This window comes from Petromyzon marinus, chromosome 39, assembly GCF_048934315.1.
Source record: "Petromyzon marinus isolate PM22_M1 ecotype Great Lakes invasive population chromosome 39, UKy_Petmar_22M1.pri1.0, whole genome shotgun sequence".
NCBI lineage: Eukaryota > Metazoa > Chordata > Hyperoartia > Petromyzontiformes > Petromyzontidae > Petromyzon > Petromyzon marinus.
Window position 1 is genome coordinate 9,087,908 of NC_133705.1, and position 18,513 is coordinate 9,106,420.

An 18,513-nucleotide genomic window follows, 5' to 3' on the forward strand; every position below is an offset into this window, starting at 1 on the left:
GCTCAAACATGCTCCGATATAAATGATCAGAACTTGTTTGTTTGCATGTTCACCACAAGTACCGTGCGTGCGGTTAATGCCAACTGGATTCCTTGCAAAAGGTTTCTATTTGGTGCTTGAACATCTTAACAACTTCTGTTTCATTGCTAGAAAGGGTAAAACCTATTCTTATTTCTTATACTTTGATACCGGCATAAAAAAAAAAGGTCCCATGATAATGACTACTTGTGATCGACGTGACCTCCACTAACCCTTGACCTTTCCTGACCTCTCCTCTCCCGCCGGACTCTTCTCATCGCCACCTTCCCCTGCGTTGAAAGCCCTCTCAGCGCTCCATCGGCCTGGTCCCAAGACAATTGGCACGCCACCTGTTCCGTGCAATATTCCGTCAACCTTCCTACCATTCGCTTCAGGCGCCCCGATATCATGAGCATAGATTTTATTGCCCCGTAATGTACAATACTAATAATGCCTTTTGTTTATTCACGAAAGCCTCACTTAGTCTTAAGACTCCTTTTTTATGTCAGGTATGCCCTGCTGTGTTGTGCTGTTTGGCCAATTTCACGGGCGAGTGTGCTGGCGTCACCATTCATTGATCCCCCTTATAACGGATAGCAACACTTATCCAATGTGATGTATTTATTTATGTATATACACATGTTTAGCAAATTCGTTTAAATTAAGCGCAAGGTCAATGCTGGTGACGTAACAAATATTCTCGTTGCGCGAGAACTGTTTTCGCATTGCGATCACAATGTGTGTCTCGAGACTCACTGTACAGTACTGTAAATGTATACCATGTACACTACATTACTATACACTACACTACTACACTATGCACTACACTACACCAAACCATACCTGTCAACCCATACGGTTTACCCACATTATTGTACAGGTAAATACCTTTCAGGTCCATACGGGGTACAGCCGTTTCCATACGGACAAAAAATTGTCTATTTGTTTGTGTTTCTCCCTTGGGACGGGACTTTGTAGGATGAACGTTGAGATTTATAAGGTCACGGCGTGACCAATAAGGTCTGAGTTTGTCTGTAATAATGTAGGGCACTGATAAGGGGTTGACAGGTATGCAAATGACTTATTGCAATGTATAATTTGACAAATAAAACCCTTGTTTTTGCAAATGGGGTTAAATAAGATAGCGGGTGCCATTGGTGTGGTGGCTTTGACACCGACACACCATCGTCATCAGCCATAATCTGTCCACTGCCAGAACGAATGCTTCCCGATACACACACCAGTGATTAACAACTTAACAAGAGGTGGAGTGGGTACATTAACTTAGTGTATGGAAGATACCCACCCGTTTAAACCTTGCATGCACGTAAATTACGGGATCTAAGAATGCTTCGTGTGGAACAAAAAAATAGTTGCATGTCCAGTATAACCTATTCAGAATCAGAATCTTGATTTAGACGGGAGGAATCGGATGAGCTATGAAGCTCTTTTTCACAAATGCCCAGTTACAACAGAAAAATATACAAAAAACGATAGGACTGCTAAATAGAGAAAACAATAAGCAAGTTACTAAATATAAACACGTTAATTAATTACATAAGCCTTATTTATCAAGATTTTGGCGAGGCAGCAAACACAACAACAACAACAACAAAATAGTCCCAGACCACACCAAGATGACAACAAAGTAGTCCCTGAATAAAATGGCACATTAACATTGGAAGCGACCACCCCGCACCAGGATAACTTCGGTGACTATCCACCCACCGCTAAATTAGGGTCCCTTCACTTAAGAAGAACACTGGTCCGCTCGTTTGAGTGTCAACAAAAACAACCCCAACCTGGCTTACGAAATCTCCAGTAACGCTGGCGGAGGCATGGAAAATTAACCGCCGCTGCAAGCGCCAGCCTCCGTGTCCCGCTGGCAGAACCAAAAGTACTGCTGTCGTGAAGGCACTTCTTTAGTAATATAGTGGTGAGCACCCTATCACATATTGATGAGGACTCTGTCGCATTTTATTGAGAGGAAAACTAAACTGAGAAAAAAAGTGAACTATTTTTTATTTTACCAGGTCAGGACCACTGAGCTATGTAGCTCTTTTTCAGAAGCGAACTCGCCACAAATGAGAGCTCACCGAAGTGGCGCATCACATGGCAATTCACAGCAGACAAATACTCCAAACGCGTGTTGATTCTAAATGTGGGGGGGGGGGGGGGGGGAAACTGGAGGACCCGGAGAAAAATACGCGCGACCCCGGGGAGAACATGCAAACTCCTCCAAATATACAGGTCGGGATCGAAGACATGCTGACTGGCTGTCCCTGGAGACGCGCGGTATGTGTCAGGTGACCTGCGCGCGACAAGCACGCGGTGAGTATGCGCGGCTGATGCTTGCACCCGGCGAAGGAAATCGACGGACTGAATGCCAGACCGGCCAACGGTGTCGCCATATCCTTCACTCCCCGGGGCACCTCCACTCGTGTGACCATTCTGCGTTTCCAAACGATGCTCGTGGGACTGACCGCGTCCGAAGCCTTGCGCGGTGTAATAATTTACACTGCGCAAACTCACAAATGAGTTTGCGGTGGAAGCCAAATAAACAAAATACATTAGAATTGCGGCTCCAATTAAAATTTGCGGCCCTCGTTGGGAAATAATAATAAACGCACAGGCGGCTCTCGTTGGTTACGCAATGTGCAACCTCGTTTTCGCCGATGCCGTTTCACCACAGCGCTCCCTGCTCCTCCCAGCGCTGAGCGAACACTCGCGCCGGCAAGCATTTCAATCTTTAAAAAGTCGCCCGCAGGCTCGTCGAAGGCAGATGCGCGAGCCAGTTAAAACGTTATCGCTCGGTGGCGGCGGGAGAGGTGGACGGCGGAGACATCTCCGATGGGATCGCGGGGCGGGGGGGAGGGAGGGAGGACGGCCGCTCAGCAATGTCACGCCGCGGGACACGGAGAGCCGGACATCTCGCCGGAGAGGCTTCCACCGCCCCCCGCATTCTCTCTCTCATCTTCACTTCTTTTTGTGGCAACGTTGACTTGCGCGGGTTTTTTTTCTTTTCTTTTTAGAGCCGAGTCCGAGCAGAATGAGCGCTGCTCAAAGGTGTCCTTTTCAACCCCCGCTCGGCTCTAGACAACGGCAAACAGGCGTTAGACTGATGGCCTTAATCTAAGTTTTCTTGTGGTTGTTGTTGTTGTTTGACTTGCATCCCACTGGGATTTTTTGCACACAGCGTTGGTGTACGGTGCTTTTTTCAGGAATATCTTGCTGGTTTTTTTCATGGATTTTTCTGTTTGCACAGTCACATATAGTCACTTTAAGATGTTTTCTTGTTCGTGTTTTTTGTTTGTTGTGGTTGCACCCGATTCAAGAGCCGAATGGCTCACAGGGCTATACCAAAATAAATAAACTGAAACTGATCTCACGTACGTTCGGATTTCTGCGACGCTTCCATCGCGTGCCATACCGGCAGAGTGGCTCGGTTTTGTCGATCTCTGAGAAAGTTTAACAAGCAAAGTGGCAGAATCAGGCCCTCGTATTGGAACTCCCAACCTTGCACAACTGCGATACACATCCTCTGTCGTTGACCAACGTGAGGTCTGTTGAAGAATACAATCAATTGATTGAATAGTGCTGGTCTCTTTTACTACAAAGTAGAAATTATATTACATTCAAGTTCTAGATTTGAAGCTTTCGTGACTGCAAGGATCCATACTCTTTGGTTCTATTCGGTAAAGTCACGTAAAAAACAACAACAAAAAATACAAAAATTTCACGACGTTTCGGCCACAACACAAGTGGCCTTCATCAGGTGAAGGGACCAGACTGTCTAGAGGACAGCGCTGTCGAAACGTCGTGACATTTTTTGTTGTTGTTGTTTTTTACGTGACTTTACCGAATAGAACCAAAGAGTATACATTAAAGTTCACCAACCAGTGGGCCTTTTCGACTCAATGTTTTCCCAGCAGCAACGGTTCAAAGTAAACTCTGCCGCAGATGTCAACTTCTCCAAGTCTTATCAGTAGGGGCTTGATCCAGTTTTAAACAAATATTGCTGGGCCGCTTGGTGTTACAGGCAAGAGCCCCCTGGGCAGTTCAGTCCAGTAAGGAAACATTGTACAAAGCCGCTGTTTACTATCGTAATGGATTGCAGGTAATAATATAATAAACAAACATCGCTCCGTGCAGTGTGTTTACTTATTTACTCGTTGGACGCTTGCAATCTGGCAAAGGAGCAGCGTAATGTGCTTTTGTACCAAATGACTTAGATCTGCAATGTCCCTACTGGACATCATGCCCCACTGATTGGTGAAGTTTAATAAGAAAGTTTGCGTGGCCCCCGTGGACGTAACTTCTTCTGCAATAACAATTGACACATTACGGACGTGATTTTTTTTTGTTTAAAGATAAATGCAAATAAAACAGGTCGGCGCGCACATGAATTTCAGCAATAGGTTACGGTCTCAGTTGTCAGTCAGTCATGGTCTTACCCTTTCAAAGTCCCTTAAAAGGCTTAAAGCATAAATAGCTCAGAGCTAGAAAATACACTAAAAGTTTTTTTTTTTTTTAAACGGTGCACAGAATGTATATCCCTCTCATTTTAAAGGACAAAAAAAATCAATGTTACGACAAGCAGAACGTGCATGTACGACAAGGACAATGCGTCACGATGCGAGCGGCTGGGCGGTTTTTGGACCAACGTCAGCACGCGTGTCGACGTGTTATTGCACGGGCTGAGTAGATCTTGTTTGGTTGAACCCAGGCCCAGTGGGTGTGATAGCAGCGATGCATGCTTGTAATCCAAAAAACATGAGATGGGGTTTGTGGGCCATGCAGGGTTGAGATCCAGAATGAGGTGTACGTGGCTAAAACACAGCAAGTTGACACAGTAGGGGCCACACGTGGTGCATCTGCCAGTCATCTCATTCAGTCAACCCATGGTACCTGGGTCTATCCCGTGATCTCCTGTCACTGGGCGTTCGACACTTCGCGTGGCCTTAAAGTGCACATAGCCTGGCACATGCGCCGTGGTGACGTCACTGCCACTTATTGGCGAATGGCGGTTGTTGTAGCAATGCATCGATTCGTTGATTTAAATATATTCTCGTGCTCATAATCTGTGTATTTCGCTGTGTGTGTAAGAGTGGATTATGTTACGATTGTTAAGTTACCTCCAAAATAATTTCGTAATTTTTACAATTTGAGCAAACAAAGCTGTCCAAACAACGTGTAGAACAAACGCAAAAAAATGATCGATGATTTGTTATGATGTGGGTCACAGAACCGATTCAAGAAAACATTCTCTTTGCCTTGTTTGTAAATGTTGGTCGTCTTATTCGTATTGTCTGTCTCTTCCGTTCTGTCTCATTTGTAGGATGCCTCATCCTACAAATGAGTGACTTGAGCGCAGTGTAAACGTTGTCAGTGGGGAGACAAAGGCGGCCGGGCGTGGTGCTAGCTACCCACCCCCTCGTATGCGATGCCGACCTTCATAGGTGCTCGCTAACAGCAATAGCCCGGAAAGTCCGTCACGACTACACGGGGGATCATTGTTTTTATTTCATTTGTCCCGTCTTTCTCATTTTGGTCCGTGTGATTGCTAATGTCTATATTTGTACCATCTTTCTTGTTCATTCTTCCTCATCTGTATCATTTCGTTTTTGATGCCCGTCTCATCTGTATTGCATCATCTGCACTGTCTCGTTTATACCGTCTAATTCCTTCTTACCATCAGCCAAGCGAGAAGGTTTTTGGGTTAGATCTCGTAAATGTGTCGTTAACCCACCAACACCCGACAGAGCCAATTAGTAAGGTTTGTCACGTGAACAAAACGAACCAATTAGCTACTACCACCGCACATTGGTGTGATGGAGAGTAAACCCACAACATTGGCGATTGGCCTGATGAAGCTGGTTGTAATCACCAGTGAAACATCGTACTCATTTTGTAAATGTTGTGGGTTTATATTCTTCTGGTCTTTCGGTGAAGTCACGTAGATAGAAAAAATAATGAAAATAATAAAAATATCACGACTTTTCGATCGCAACACAAGCGGTCGCCATCAGGAAAAGCAGGGTTCGCTTCTCAAGACAAACTGCTTATAAAGGTTTGAAATGGGCGTAGCCCAAATGTCAACAGCCAATGCAAGTGGTGGGCAGCGACCGCGACGGTGGTGGGCTTTCCACCAATCACAGGGCTGCCAGGCAGAAATTAGCATGTCAATGCAAGATCGCCGAGACTCCTTCACGGCGAGTGCACCACGGTGGCTATGTTAATGCACGAGCATAGCATGTTAATGGCAGATCGTGAAGCAGACGCCTCGAGGATGGCGCACAAGGTTAGTTAGTGTTAGTGAGAAATTAAATCTGTTTATGTAAAAAAATCAGAGAGCCAAAAATAACAGCTAACATCGGAAGGTGGTAGGCTTGGAACATCACAGCCCGTTAAGACTTAAACTGGTTAATAACGTCCTTCCAATGATTGCTCAGTCTGTACCCATCTTCTCGGTTGAAATTGCGTCTGCTTTTATAGATCTGGATGGCTTTATGAACGAATCTTTGCTGATAGCCAGTGGGTTTGCAGAGCACCTTCGTCTTGGAAAAATCTATTTCGTGTGCGTCCACAGCATTAAAACAATGATCAGCCACGGCTGAGAAATTAGTCCTACCGTGTTTCAGATCTGCCTTATCTTCACGAACACAATCCGGGACATGTCGCTTAGTTTCCCCGAAGTAACTACTGCCGCACATACAGCTAAGTTTGTAGACGCCGGGGTATTGCATGTCAGGGATCACATCCTTCACAGATGGGATCAGATCACGAATTTTATGTACTGTGTTGAATCGAACCTGGATCCTGTGTTTGCTCATAATTTTGGAAATTAATTTTTGTTGTTACTATGTATGGCAAGGTGATGGTTTTGATTGGGTCCTCAGATGGTTCTTTCCCAATGGTTGGGGTGATAGCTTTACGGATTGTGTAGTTTGAATATCCATTCATCTTGAGGGCTTGGTGTACGTGTTCCAGTTCACTGGCTAGGTGGTGATGGTCTATAATACATCGAGCTCTATGGTGTAGAGTTTTACTGAGGGAATTCTTCTGGGATGGATGGTGGTGAGAGTCAGGTTTTAGGTAGGCATGCGTATGGGTGGCTTTCCTGTAGAGTGTCCCATTGAGCCATCTGGTCTCTTTTCGATTAAAACATCCAAGAATGGCAACTTGCCATCCTTTTCCACCTCCATGGTGAATTTGATGGCTGGGTGTATGGAATTGATGTGGTTGAAGAATTGGCCCAGAGCTAGTAGGCCATGTGGCAAGATGACAAACGTGTCATCTTCTCACCTCTTCCACAAGGAAGAACGAAGGGTGGATGTCTGGATTGTATCCGTCTCAAATTTTCCCATGAGAACACTGGCTGGAGATAAGGGCGAACCCATTGGGGTACCTTCAACTTGTTTGTAGAATGTTCCATTCCAGGTGAAGTATGCGTTCGTGAGGCAGTGTCTAACCAGGGCCGGTACCTCAGCATTGAGTTCTTGTTGTGGGCTTACTCTCCATCAGACGGATGTGCTGAAGTAATAACTAATTGGCACATCTTGCGTTCATGTGGCAAACCTTACTAATTGGCTGTGTCGAGTGGTGGTGAGTTAATGGCACATTTATTTTGAATAACATTTGTCGCGAAGGCATATTTGTTCAATTAAAAAGGGCTTGCATGTCAAAAAGGAATTCGATTAATCGTGACGTTCATTCCTATTGGATGGTGGTGTCTGCGTGGGGCAGGGCAGCAAGAAGGGTTCGGGCCTGTAAATAAAGAGTTGCATGAGCACTCATCTCTCCATACAATGCCATTCCCTGGGTACTCTGATGTATTCCCAATTGCAAAACGACAAAAAATAACCCCGTCAAACATATTGCAATAAATCAATACAACAATAAACCGCGTGAATTAGTGTTTTTTAAGCTAAGGAAAAACTATATTTTTTATTGCGTAGTTTTTTTTATTTCTCACAATGTAACGCTGGAGATGAGTATGTTCACGTATGAACTTGTCTCCAAAACTTTATCGACTCTCCCAGCTTGTGTTTGAGCCACCCGCACTGCGAAACGGCCAAAGGAAATGTAATTTCCGCAACTGGGCTCACGGTCCAATTATAAGTTAATTACAATGTCGTGAGGTCCATTTATGTCTGCTCTCAAGAAATAACTATTACCTGAACCATTAAGATTTCTACGTGATTTTCAGTTAATATGGGAGTGCTAATGACCACGTTACCATCAATGGCTAATTCATTAGGAGTGTTACATTCATGAAAGGCTTATCAGCCTCAAAGGTTATTTTTAGGATGAATATCGTCTTGTTATCCCCTTGCCCCGTATGAACTGTAAAACATTAACCATGCACTACCGGACATGAGGATGGGAGGAGGTAGGGTCTGTGGGAGGGTTGGACAGAGATGATTTTACCTAATCACGCTGACTCAATCAGATACTGATATAGTGTATTGCACCTAATGGGGCTGGGTGGTACAGCGATAGAAAGAGTGTGTGGCTCGTAATGGGAGTGTTCTGAGTTGACAACCTTGCCCGGTATGCAGGAGGTCGTGCGTTCAATCCCGACTCTTGACGCTTGTGTATTTGGAGTTTGCATGTACTACCCGTGGTCACGTGGATTTTTCTCCGGATCCTCAGCTCTTTCCCTCCACATTTATAAAAGTACGTTTAGAGTAGTTGGCTCCTGCTATAAATGCCCACGTGACAATCCACTTCGTTGAGCTATCATTTGTGGCCAGGTTGCTTCTGAAAAAAAGCTATATAGCTCAGTGGGCCTTACCTGGTCAAATTAAAATAGTTTAAAGAGTCTAAATAGTGGATCGATTCAGCCATCCAAACCGACCCGGGTCACTAAAAGGAATACCGTTTTGTAGGGGAATCAACAGCGATTGTGCTATTGTGAGACTGACCCCACCAACTTACACCATTGGCCCAGGGCTTTTCTAACCAGGAGATGTACACTGCCACTGCACTTAAAATTGAGCGTATGATCTCACTTGCAATGAATTTATCTGAATCAGAATATTTATTTAGACTGAAATAATCCAATGAGCTTCAAAGCACTTTTTCACAGATGTCCAGGAGGGGCAGGTCAGAAAGTTACAACTAACAATACAAAAACCGATATTGAGTGGAAAGTATAGACAAGCTAAGCAAGTCATTAAATATATTATTTGTGTAATAAGTACAAATTGCATAAGTACACCAATGAACCTGGCTGACCAAAGTTCAGGTTTCACATCCCAGTTATTTACCACAATTGTCTCCATTCACCAAAAACTCTCAGTTAAAAAAAAAACTCCCTGCACATTTGACAGCTGGTGGAAGAGGAAACGTGGACCTTGGTACGGAGTGAGGACTAGGGTTCGGAAGCCCTGCCGTCACGGGTGCTATGTACCACAATAGGCGCATCGATTGTGTTGCGTGCAAGCATCGATGTTGCAAGTTGACTTTGGCGGTACCGCAGTGGGCTATGACGATGATGGCCTCAAGACAAACGGAGAGTGATATCTGAACGAGTCCTGTCTGTGTTGTCTCTCTCTCTGTATATGTGTCTCTGTCCAAGCTTGAATTCATTCACACCTGATGACAGTTGCTTGTGTTGCAATCGAAACGTCGTGTTCTATTATTTATTTTATTTTATTTTTACGTGACTTTACCGAAAGAACCAAAGAGTAATTCCTGCAGTCACGAAAGCTTCAAATAAATTTTGAGTCCTGAATCTCTATCTCTATTGAGCAGCACTGGCCGGCGTGGTGAAGTATGGTCAAACAACAACCTCAACCGACACGGCATTGGGAGGCCTTTATCCAGCATTGGATTGCCAAAGAGCTGTACCTTTTTCTTGGTTCTTTCGGTAAAGTCACGTAGATAAGAACAAAAATTTTAATTAAAAATAAATTAAAAGAGGACAGGACAACTTCACCGCATCAAAGGGATGATGGACGGTGCCATGTACCATCAAATCTTGGGTGAGAACTTCCTTCCCTCAGCCAGGGCATTGAAAATGGGTCGTGGATGGGTATTCCAGCATGACAATGACCCAAAACACACGGCCAAGGCAACAAAGGAGTGGCTCAAGAAGAAGCACATTAAGGTCCTGGAGTGGCCTGGCCAGTCTCCAGACCTTAATCCCATAGAAAATCTGTGGAGGGAGCTGAAGGTTCGAGTTGCCAAACGTCAGCCTCGAAACCTCAATGACTTGGAGAAGATCTGCAAAGAGGAGTGGGACAAAATCCCTCCTGAGATGTGTGCAAACCTGGTGGCCAACTACAAGAAACGTCTGACCTCTGTGATTGCCAACAAGGGTTTTGCCACCAAGTACTAAGTCATGTTTTGCAGAGGGGTCAAATAATTACTTCCCTCATTAAAATGCAAATCAATTTATAACATTTTTGACATGCGTTTTTCTGGATTTTGTTGTTGTTTTTCTGTCTCTCACTGTTCAAATAAACCTACCATTAAAATTATAGGCTGATAATTTCTTTGTCAGTGGGCAAACGTACAAAATCAGCAGGGGATCAAATACTTTTTTCCCTCACTGCATGCATTTTAGTAATAAGTAGTGTCTACATTATGTTATACAACCCCATTAATGTATAATATGCCATATAAAATATAATTTCTTATACTCTGGAACGGATTGTTTCCTTTCCCTTCATTTCTTATGGGTAAAAATATTTGGTAGACGTCATTTTCGGTATAAGTCCTCCTACCTTCTGGAACGAATTAACGATGTATACCGAGGTGCCACTGTATCTGGCGCAGAGTGTAAACATCAGCAGTGGTGAGACAAAGGCGGCCGGGGGCGGTGTCGGTCACCTACCCCCACGTGCGCAGTGCCGGGGCTTTGTAGGTTCTCGCTCACGGCACTTGTCCCAAAAGTCTCTTTAAGGCCTTCACGGGGAATCTCTGTCTGTGTACCTCTAGGGTGTTACCATGAGAAAACTCGTACGGTTATTGCACCCGAATGGTGAGAGGTAATAGTTTGGGCCGAATTAAACCGAAACTTTTATAAAACTTTTATTGCAGTGTTTTTGGAGCTACACAACGGGCGGTCGGGAAAATACTCAGCGAGCGCTGATCGACGGCCGTGCGGGGCTTAGCGCCGTGCCCACGCGCCGGCGTTAATGTCAAACAAAATCATATTACTTCTGTTGCTTTAGCGCACATTGGAGAAAAAAATGTAATCAGGTTCTACTGCTCACTTTCACCGGTGACGTGGTGGAAATGTCACAGCTGCTCTGGGAACAAATTAAACATAGCAGAGACCTTTTGCCATACAAAAATGATTGAGCCATCGTCAAGAAAATGAGCTTCTAATGGAAACAGTAGATTTAATTTGGAATAAAGTATTTTATGGCTTATTGCTTTTATGAAAAAAGTATATATCTCCAATTGCTTTCCTGTTCAAACATGCATTGGGCAGGGCTCACGTTCCATATTCTCATGCCAAAGACCAGTCTGCGCATAGGGTAAATAATTATTGACGTCCCAGAGTGTGGTAGCAATTTTATTCACTCCCCGAAAGACAATGGACTGAATCGACAGCCAATGTATAAGTACACTCTAGAGAATGCTTGCGTTACTTTCTAAAAAAATAAATAACTGAAATTGCAACAACAGGACGAGAGATGAAGAATCCATTCAGAACTCTCTGCGAGCACTACACCACCCTGTGTTAGACGATGGCTGGTGGAAGAAGATATCACAGAGCTACTTCTGAGATCCCTTTACGTGACCTCTTTTATCCATACTAGGAGCACCGGGTAATCTAACAGGCACTGCTACAGAAAAATATCCACTGCACGGCAACCGAACCAAGATTTAGAATTCTCAGAAAAAGACGATGAGCGAAATTAAGAGGAATTTTTTTTTTTTAAATCACGTGATAATTTGTCGTGCAGTCTATTGGCGACTCGGCTGGGACCACCAACTCACTGCACTTGAGAACCCAGTTTAATTCACGGGCAGTTTAAACCCCGGATTCGAACTCGGCATATCAAACGTACCGGCTGAGTGCTCTGACAATTAAGCCGCCTGGGCCAACAGTAAAACCTTTCCCGGCTAAATAAATGACAAGTCCAAAAAAAGAAAATTCATTTCATTTAGATCCACAGCAAGCCCTTGCAACGTAAGGAGAGGTGCGCGTGTCCGCGGGAGACACGGACGCTGCCGACGACGCCCACAAGCATTCCCGTAGCGATTCCTCGCCCGCGTGCCAAGTTCTGACCTTGACAGCACACGTGTAAAATATAATCCTCACGCCACACAACCCCCCCCCCCACCCTCCCACCTTCCTCCACGCTCCCTGCACCCCCACCAGCCTCACTCCACTGTTCTCATCTCCTATGAACCCCCCCACACCACCCTCCCCACACCGCCCAGCCCTTTCCAACCCCGCCCCACCGCCAAAACCAGCCGCCCTGGCCTCCATCCCAACCCCCCGCTCATCCAATCTCCAGCCGCTTTGCACAGCCGTCCATCATTTAAATTGAGATCATGTATGCTTATAATCTGTTACGGCTGGTGGCCAGGCGCAATGAATCTTGTGTAAACAATAGTTTGAGATTACACTTCAAGATGGTCCGGGAGGCGAGCACGCGGTAGCCCGAACGGGAGAAATATTGATCTCCCGCTTTCGTGATGGAGCGAGTTGAGCGGAGAGTGCTGGCGAGCGGCCTGGGTGGGTGGACAAGTGGGCGAGCTGACCGCGCTGCCCATTATGTCGGAAAAAAAACATAAGGTTTGATTCTGTGTTTATTTTAGCAAACTAAAACAGACAAACAAAATCGATGGGAAGAGACGCACGGGTCTTAGCGCGGCAGGCAAGTCGGCGGTCGGTCGGTGACCTTGCGAAAACGCCCGCAGGATTTAACGCCTGCGGAACGCGGCTTCTCCAGCCTCTCTCGGCGGCGAGGGGAGACGGTACCGCGTTCGATGCCAGGCTTAACCGGAGCAGTGGCACGGCACGGCGCGCGGGCGCGTTCGCCGCTCGTTTCCGAGGCTCGCGGCTCCAGCCCAGTGGCTGCCCTGGTAATTATTGACCCGCCCCATACTGGACATCTGTGAAAAAAGATCTTCAGAGCTCATCGGATTCCTCCAGTCTGAATAAAGATTCAGATTCTACTGCTTCCCAGCAGCAGGCATCCGGGTGCGTCAACCGCACAGTACACGCCGTCCGCTTAACAGCGGACGTTAACAATTCCTTGACGTCATTCGAAACGAGTAAGCCATCGTGTGACAGTGTAACGCTCCAAATTTGGCAGTAAATAAGTACTCACAAGTTATATGCTTGGGTCTTTCGGTAAAGTCACGTGGATAGGTGCAAAGAAAATAACAGAAAAGTAACAACAAACTACGACGTTTCGATCGCTACGCAAGCGATCGTCATCAGGCGGTGGTTCTGCGATCTTCCATTAACATGCTAATCTCTCACAATACAACGGACACCTCCGCAGCTTCGTGGAGGTAGCTCTCCGATCTTACATTCGCATGCAAATTTCTCACTTTAACATCACTGGCTTCGCCCACTTCGCTTATGACCCTTGGGCTACACCCATTTCAAACGATGAAAACATCCTGCCTGAGCAGCTTTCCCGCAATTTTTTTTTCTCCTGATGACGATTGCTTGCATTGCGATCGAAACGTCGTAATTGTTGTTATTTTCTTTTAACCTATCTACGTGACTTTACCGAAAGACCCAAGAATATGAATTCCTGCAGTCACGAAAGCTTCAAGTCAAGATTTGCCCACAAGTTATTTGTTAAGGATTGCTCATAGAAATCATTGCCCCTTGCAGGCAGGCTAGATGTCCGCTTGCAGGCCAGGAGCCAAGGTCGCTTTGTGCCGCGCAGGGACAACTGCCACTGGGGGTGCCCATTTCAAAATGTATTGAGATGAGGTGCGATTTAAGTCGCTTATCGCGCAGGAAGCGCTCTGAGACAGCCCTATGTAAACGGGGGCAGCTCTGTGGCATACAGATCGTTATGCTTATTCTTGTAACCGATGTCACAAGTCAGCATCGCAGGCGGGGCTGCCTGAGTGGCGACAGAAGGAAGTTAAAAAACAAGGGAGAAAATCACACACACGCAATGGACTCCGCAACGCTGCTTTACAACGTGCGCATGTCCTCGGGAGGTGATTCACTGGTGGAAATAAGGACGTCGCGCACTAACGGTGTGATTGGGAGAGGTGGCGGCCATGTGACGCGCGATCAATTTGCCCGGTTGTATCTAGAGCAAGTGTCAAACAACGACACGACTTTACACGAACATTAGATTGCTTTCATGGGCGTCAGCGCGGGCCCATATTACAAACAAGACAGGCAGAGAGACAAGGCCCCTAAAAGCCCCCATTGACACAATTGCTGTGATCCAAGATTTAATATTTTCCCGCATTTAACATTCATTTTGGTGAGTTCCCTGAAAAAGTAATCGAAATGTCAGCTATATTGAAATGTCGCTGGCTTTACATCAAATGAAACCGTGAAAAACAAGGCAGGTTGTGAGCTAAAGGCTGGGAACTGGCTCGAGGCAACAAGACAGAGGTGGTGGGGGCATCATTTGAGAAAAGCGAAGGAAAGTTGCTCTAAGGTGGTCACAGAGGAGCACAAGCCAAAGGAAGACCACCAATAAGATTGAGTGACAAGACTCACGACAAACTGAAGTGAGGAATCAGTCTGGATCGAGCCAAGTGGCGGTCTGATTTGGAAGTTGTAAAGAAGTTGTAAATGGTCGACACCTTTGGAAAGTTTGTACGGCTCTCGGCGTCAGTATTGGTGCTTTTGGATGGGAGAGAAATATAATGCGAGACGCTCGGACACGTGTGAATGGCGCTCGGCCCGCCTGCCAAATTATTGGGCATCCTCCATCCAGGAGCTTCACTCGGGAGTTTGCGAACCACTCAACGCCCATATGGCCACCGCCGTACCTTGATTTCCTTTCCCCGTCGTGCGGACGCCTGCTGCTGGGAAGTAATCGCGGCAACCCACGGTCTGCTGGGGTCCTCGGGACCCTGTGAACAAAAGAGGAATAATCTGTTGTTTGCATCCCAATCAGAGACTGGTCTCTTAGTCTACTGTATAGTCACCCCATCAGAGACTGGTCTCTTAGTGCATTGTATAGTCAAAAGAGGAATAATCTGTTGTTTGTATCCCAATCAGAGACTGGTCTTTTAGTCTATTGTATAGTCACCCTATCAGAGACTGGTCTCTTAGTCTATTGTATAGTCACCCCATCAGAGACTGGTCTCTTAGTGCATTGTATAGTCACCCCATCAGAGACCGGTCTCTTAGTCTATTGTATAGTCACCCCAACAGAGACTCGTATCTCAGTCTATTGTATAGTCACCCCATCAGAGACTGGTCTCTTAGTCTATTGTATAGTCACCCCAACAGAGACTGGTCTCTTAGTCTATTGTATAGTCACCCCATCAGAGACTGGTCTCTTAGTCCATTGCATAGTCACCCCAACAGAGACTGGTCTCTTAGTGTATTGTATAGTCACCCCATCAGAGACCGGTCTCTTAGTCTATTGTATAGTCACCCCATCAGAAACCGGTCTCTTAGTCTATTGTATAGTCACCCCATCAGAGACTGGTCTCTTAGTCTATTGTATAGTCACCCCAACAGAGACTGGTCTCTTAGTCTATTGTATAGTCACCCCATCAGAGACTGGTCTCTTAGTCTATTGTATAGTCACCCCAACAGAGACTGGTCTCTTAGTCTATTGTATAGTCACCCCAACAGAGATCAGCTGTCAAGACGAGGGGGCTCTGACAAATGCCCCAATGAAAGAGTGATAACATAAAGCACTACTTACAAGTGGGATGACGACTAAATCACAAACCGGGGTCACGAATCAATTGAAGAATTATATTTTTTTAAATAATTGCGCGTAGCCGATGTACCTCTGGTGGCAATTGTGAAGACATACAACACATATGAATATAACAACCCATATATACGAGTAAACATAACACTCGACGTATGTGTTTCGAGTTAACCAATCAACATTAAACAACAAATCAATGATTAACTTGCCCCCTGAGTGTTAGATTAAACGTAAAAAAAATCAGCTAATACATTTAAAAAAAATCTGGGCGGTGCTGCAATGGTGACACTCGTGTCTCGCAGTAAGAAGGTCCTGGGTTCAATTCCCGACTCGGGTGCCTTTCTGTATTGAATTTTTGTTCTGCTTGCGTTCCCCCTCTGAGTACTCCGGTTTCCTCCCATCGCTTAAAAATAAACCCCCACACAATGTAACTCGGATCGGCCCAAAAAAAAGACATAGAGATGCTGAAAAGGTTTCCTGCAAACTATTGAATTGGGATTACACACCCCCGCCTGAGAAAACTAAAAAAGACAACGTCTTGAGGCTTTCCTGAGCGAATAAGCACGATAAGATTTGTTACGTAGTTAATTATTTTTTCTCGTGACAATGAAGCGACGCAAACTTCTTCAGTGTTTGTGGGGGGATTAAAGCCGTGGAACATTGATAGACATTGACACTTCAAGGGGACCACGTGAAGTAACAACAGAGATCCATCAAGGTCACTCATTGCTCCGTGTGTCAGGCCTTGGGGACCTTTCAATCACTCATCAAACATTTTCGGAGAGTGCTCCTGCTCGAGCTAAGCAATAGAGGGGGGCAGAGCTCATTCCTTTTCGGTTGCCGGAGTCGGCAGTGTAAAATTCCACATTCCCACGGCAGGCGTCAGTCTATTCATAGTGTGACCCTGATAGATTTCACACAGAAAGGCATCTTTCGTATTGACTCTTAAGAATTGTTTGGTTGAGTCCTCCGCATGACCAAATTATGTAAACGTGGCTCTTGGGTGTGGCTTGCTGGTCAATAGCCACGATCAGCCAGTCTGCAATTACATCAGCGGCAGAGTTCGTCAAATAGAGTAAACCCAGACGTAATGGACAACCTACATCTGCGTGTCCGATGCATTTAAATGCGACATTAGGAGGAGGATGGGTGGCTCGAGGGCAGCATAATGGCGATGTCAGGACACTCAGGCCGCATTGGCGCGATCCTGGGATGAAAACACCAGCCAGCCACCCGTGATTATACCGGGGCTTCTAGTGTGGCTTATTTCACGGTCTCCGCCTCACCACGAATGACCAGGGAATAAAACAAGCACGTACGATTGGAATTCACGTGAAAAAAAATCTTGTTTCACTGAGTGACATTTTACTTGGGTTTGTAAGAATGCACACGAGGGAATAATATGACTTCACATTTTTAATTCATAACATATTTGTCCAGATGGCACTAATGTTGGAGTTCAAATCCTGGTCATCGGTTAACCATGTGTATGTACATCCCTCTGTCAATCCACTGCCGGATGAGGGCCTGTCCACATCGTGCAGTTCATGGGGATTATTTGACCATACTTTCTCATGCTGACCACTGGGGGATGAAGGTGGGAAGGATTAATGTGGAAAAATAGAACTACAGTAAGCCAATGTATTTTACAATGCCCTCTGGTGCCTGCCACGTAGCCCCCACAACCTAATTATCCAGGCATAACTCTTCTAAGCGCTGGAGATTTTACAAGATCCAGGTGATTTGGTGTAACAGCTACCACGATGGACTTGCAAATCCAGGTCACCGGTTCCTTGAGTTTTTTTGATGTGGCAGTTGAAACAATGGGGAAAGGTAATTAAATTCGCCTGTCTCTGTGGCACCCAGAATTATAAATGCGGGTCCACCACAGTTTGTTGATCGGCAGGCCACGTGTGGTGGGGTAAAGTATGGGTACGCCCACCGCATTTGGCCACTGCAGAAGAGGCCAAGTGTCGTAGCGGAGGTGCTTCTGCCAGCAGGGGCATGAGGGAAAATTTTCACGGTGGCACTTTTACCTTTGATAAATCTTGAGATGTGAAAGGCAGTCGGTTGGTTCTTAATAATCATAACTCATTATTAAGCCTAACATTTATTGACAGTCTCTCTCATAATTTTCCGTGATAATTAGGCCCAGGGATGCATCACTAAGTGGATTATGTGAATTATGCAAATGTAGGGTTTGTTCACTGAAACAGGGATACCCACAATGCAATGTGCCAGCAACATTATTATCATTTTACTTTTAATATTTGTAATACAGATGAATTCATGCAGTAATACACAAATTGACTATTGCAGAGTTTTGTCTGTGACTCAATCGCTGCTAATTGTGTAACTCTTCATATGCCAATTAAAAAACTGGTCATGGGGAAATAACTTAAAATATAATTATTATCATTCAGATCCCATGGTGTAAAGTGCAGTCTCCAACTCTTACCGTCCACTTCGTCTCCCTGGCCTCTCTATTGACGTGCTATCAAGAAGGGCCGTTGCCCAAAACGTCGCCTGTTATACATGTTCCCTTTCAAAGCCGCCGCGTTATTGACGAACGTGTTGATCGTTCTCGGCAGCGACCAAACAATTTTCGTGACCGGCTGGCGAATTGTGAGTGGGCGCGGGGGAT

General features: G+C 45.5%; 1 protein-coding gene across 2 annotated transcripts in view; it reads right to left on the bottom strand.

Moving 5' to 3' along the window:
- NPHP4 (nephrocystin 4) overlaps positions 1-18,513 on the bottom strand; it is a 307,452-nt gene that overhangs the window by 44,677 nt on the left and 244,262 nt on the right. For both annotated transcript variants that reach the window (XM_032968292.2, XM_076072909.1), the window contains one exon: positions 14,968-15,051. In XM_032968292.2, coding sequence (XP_032824183.2) covers positions 14,968-15,051 — 84 coding nt within the window. The remainder of the gene's footprint in view (positions 1-14,967; positions 15,052-18,513) is intronic.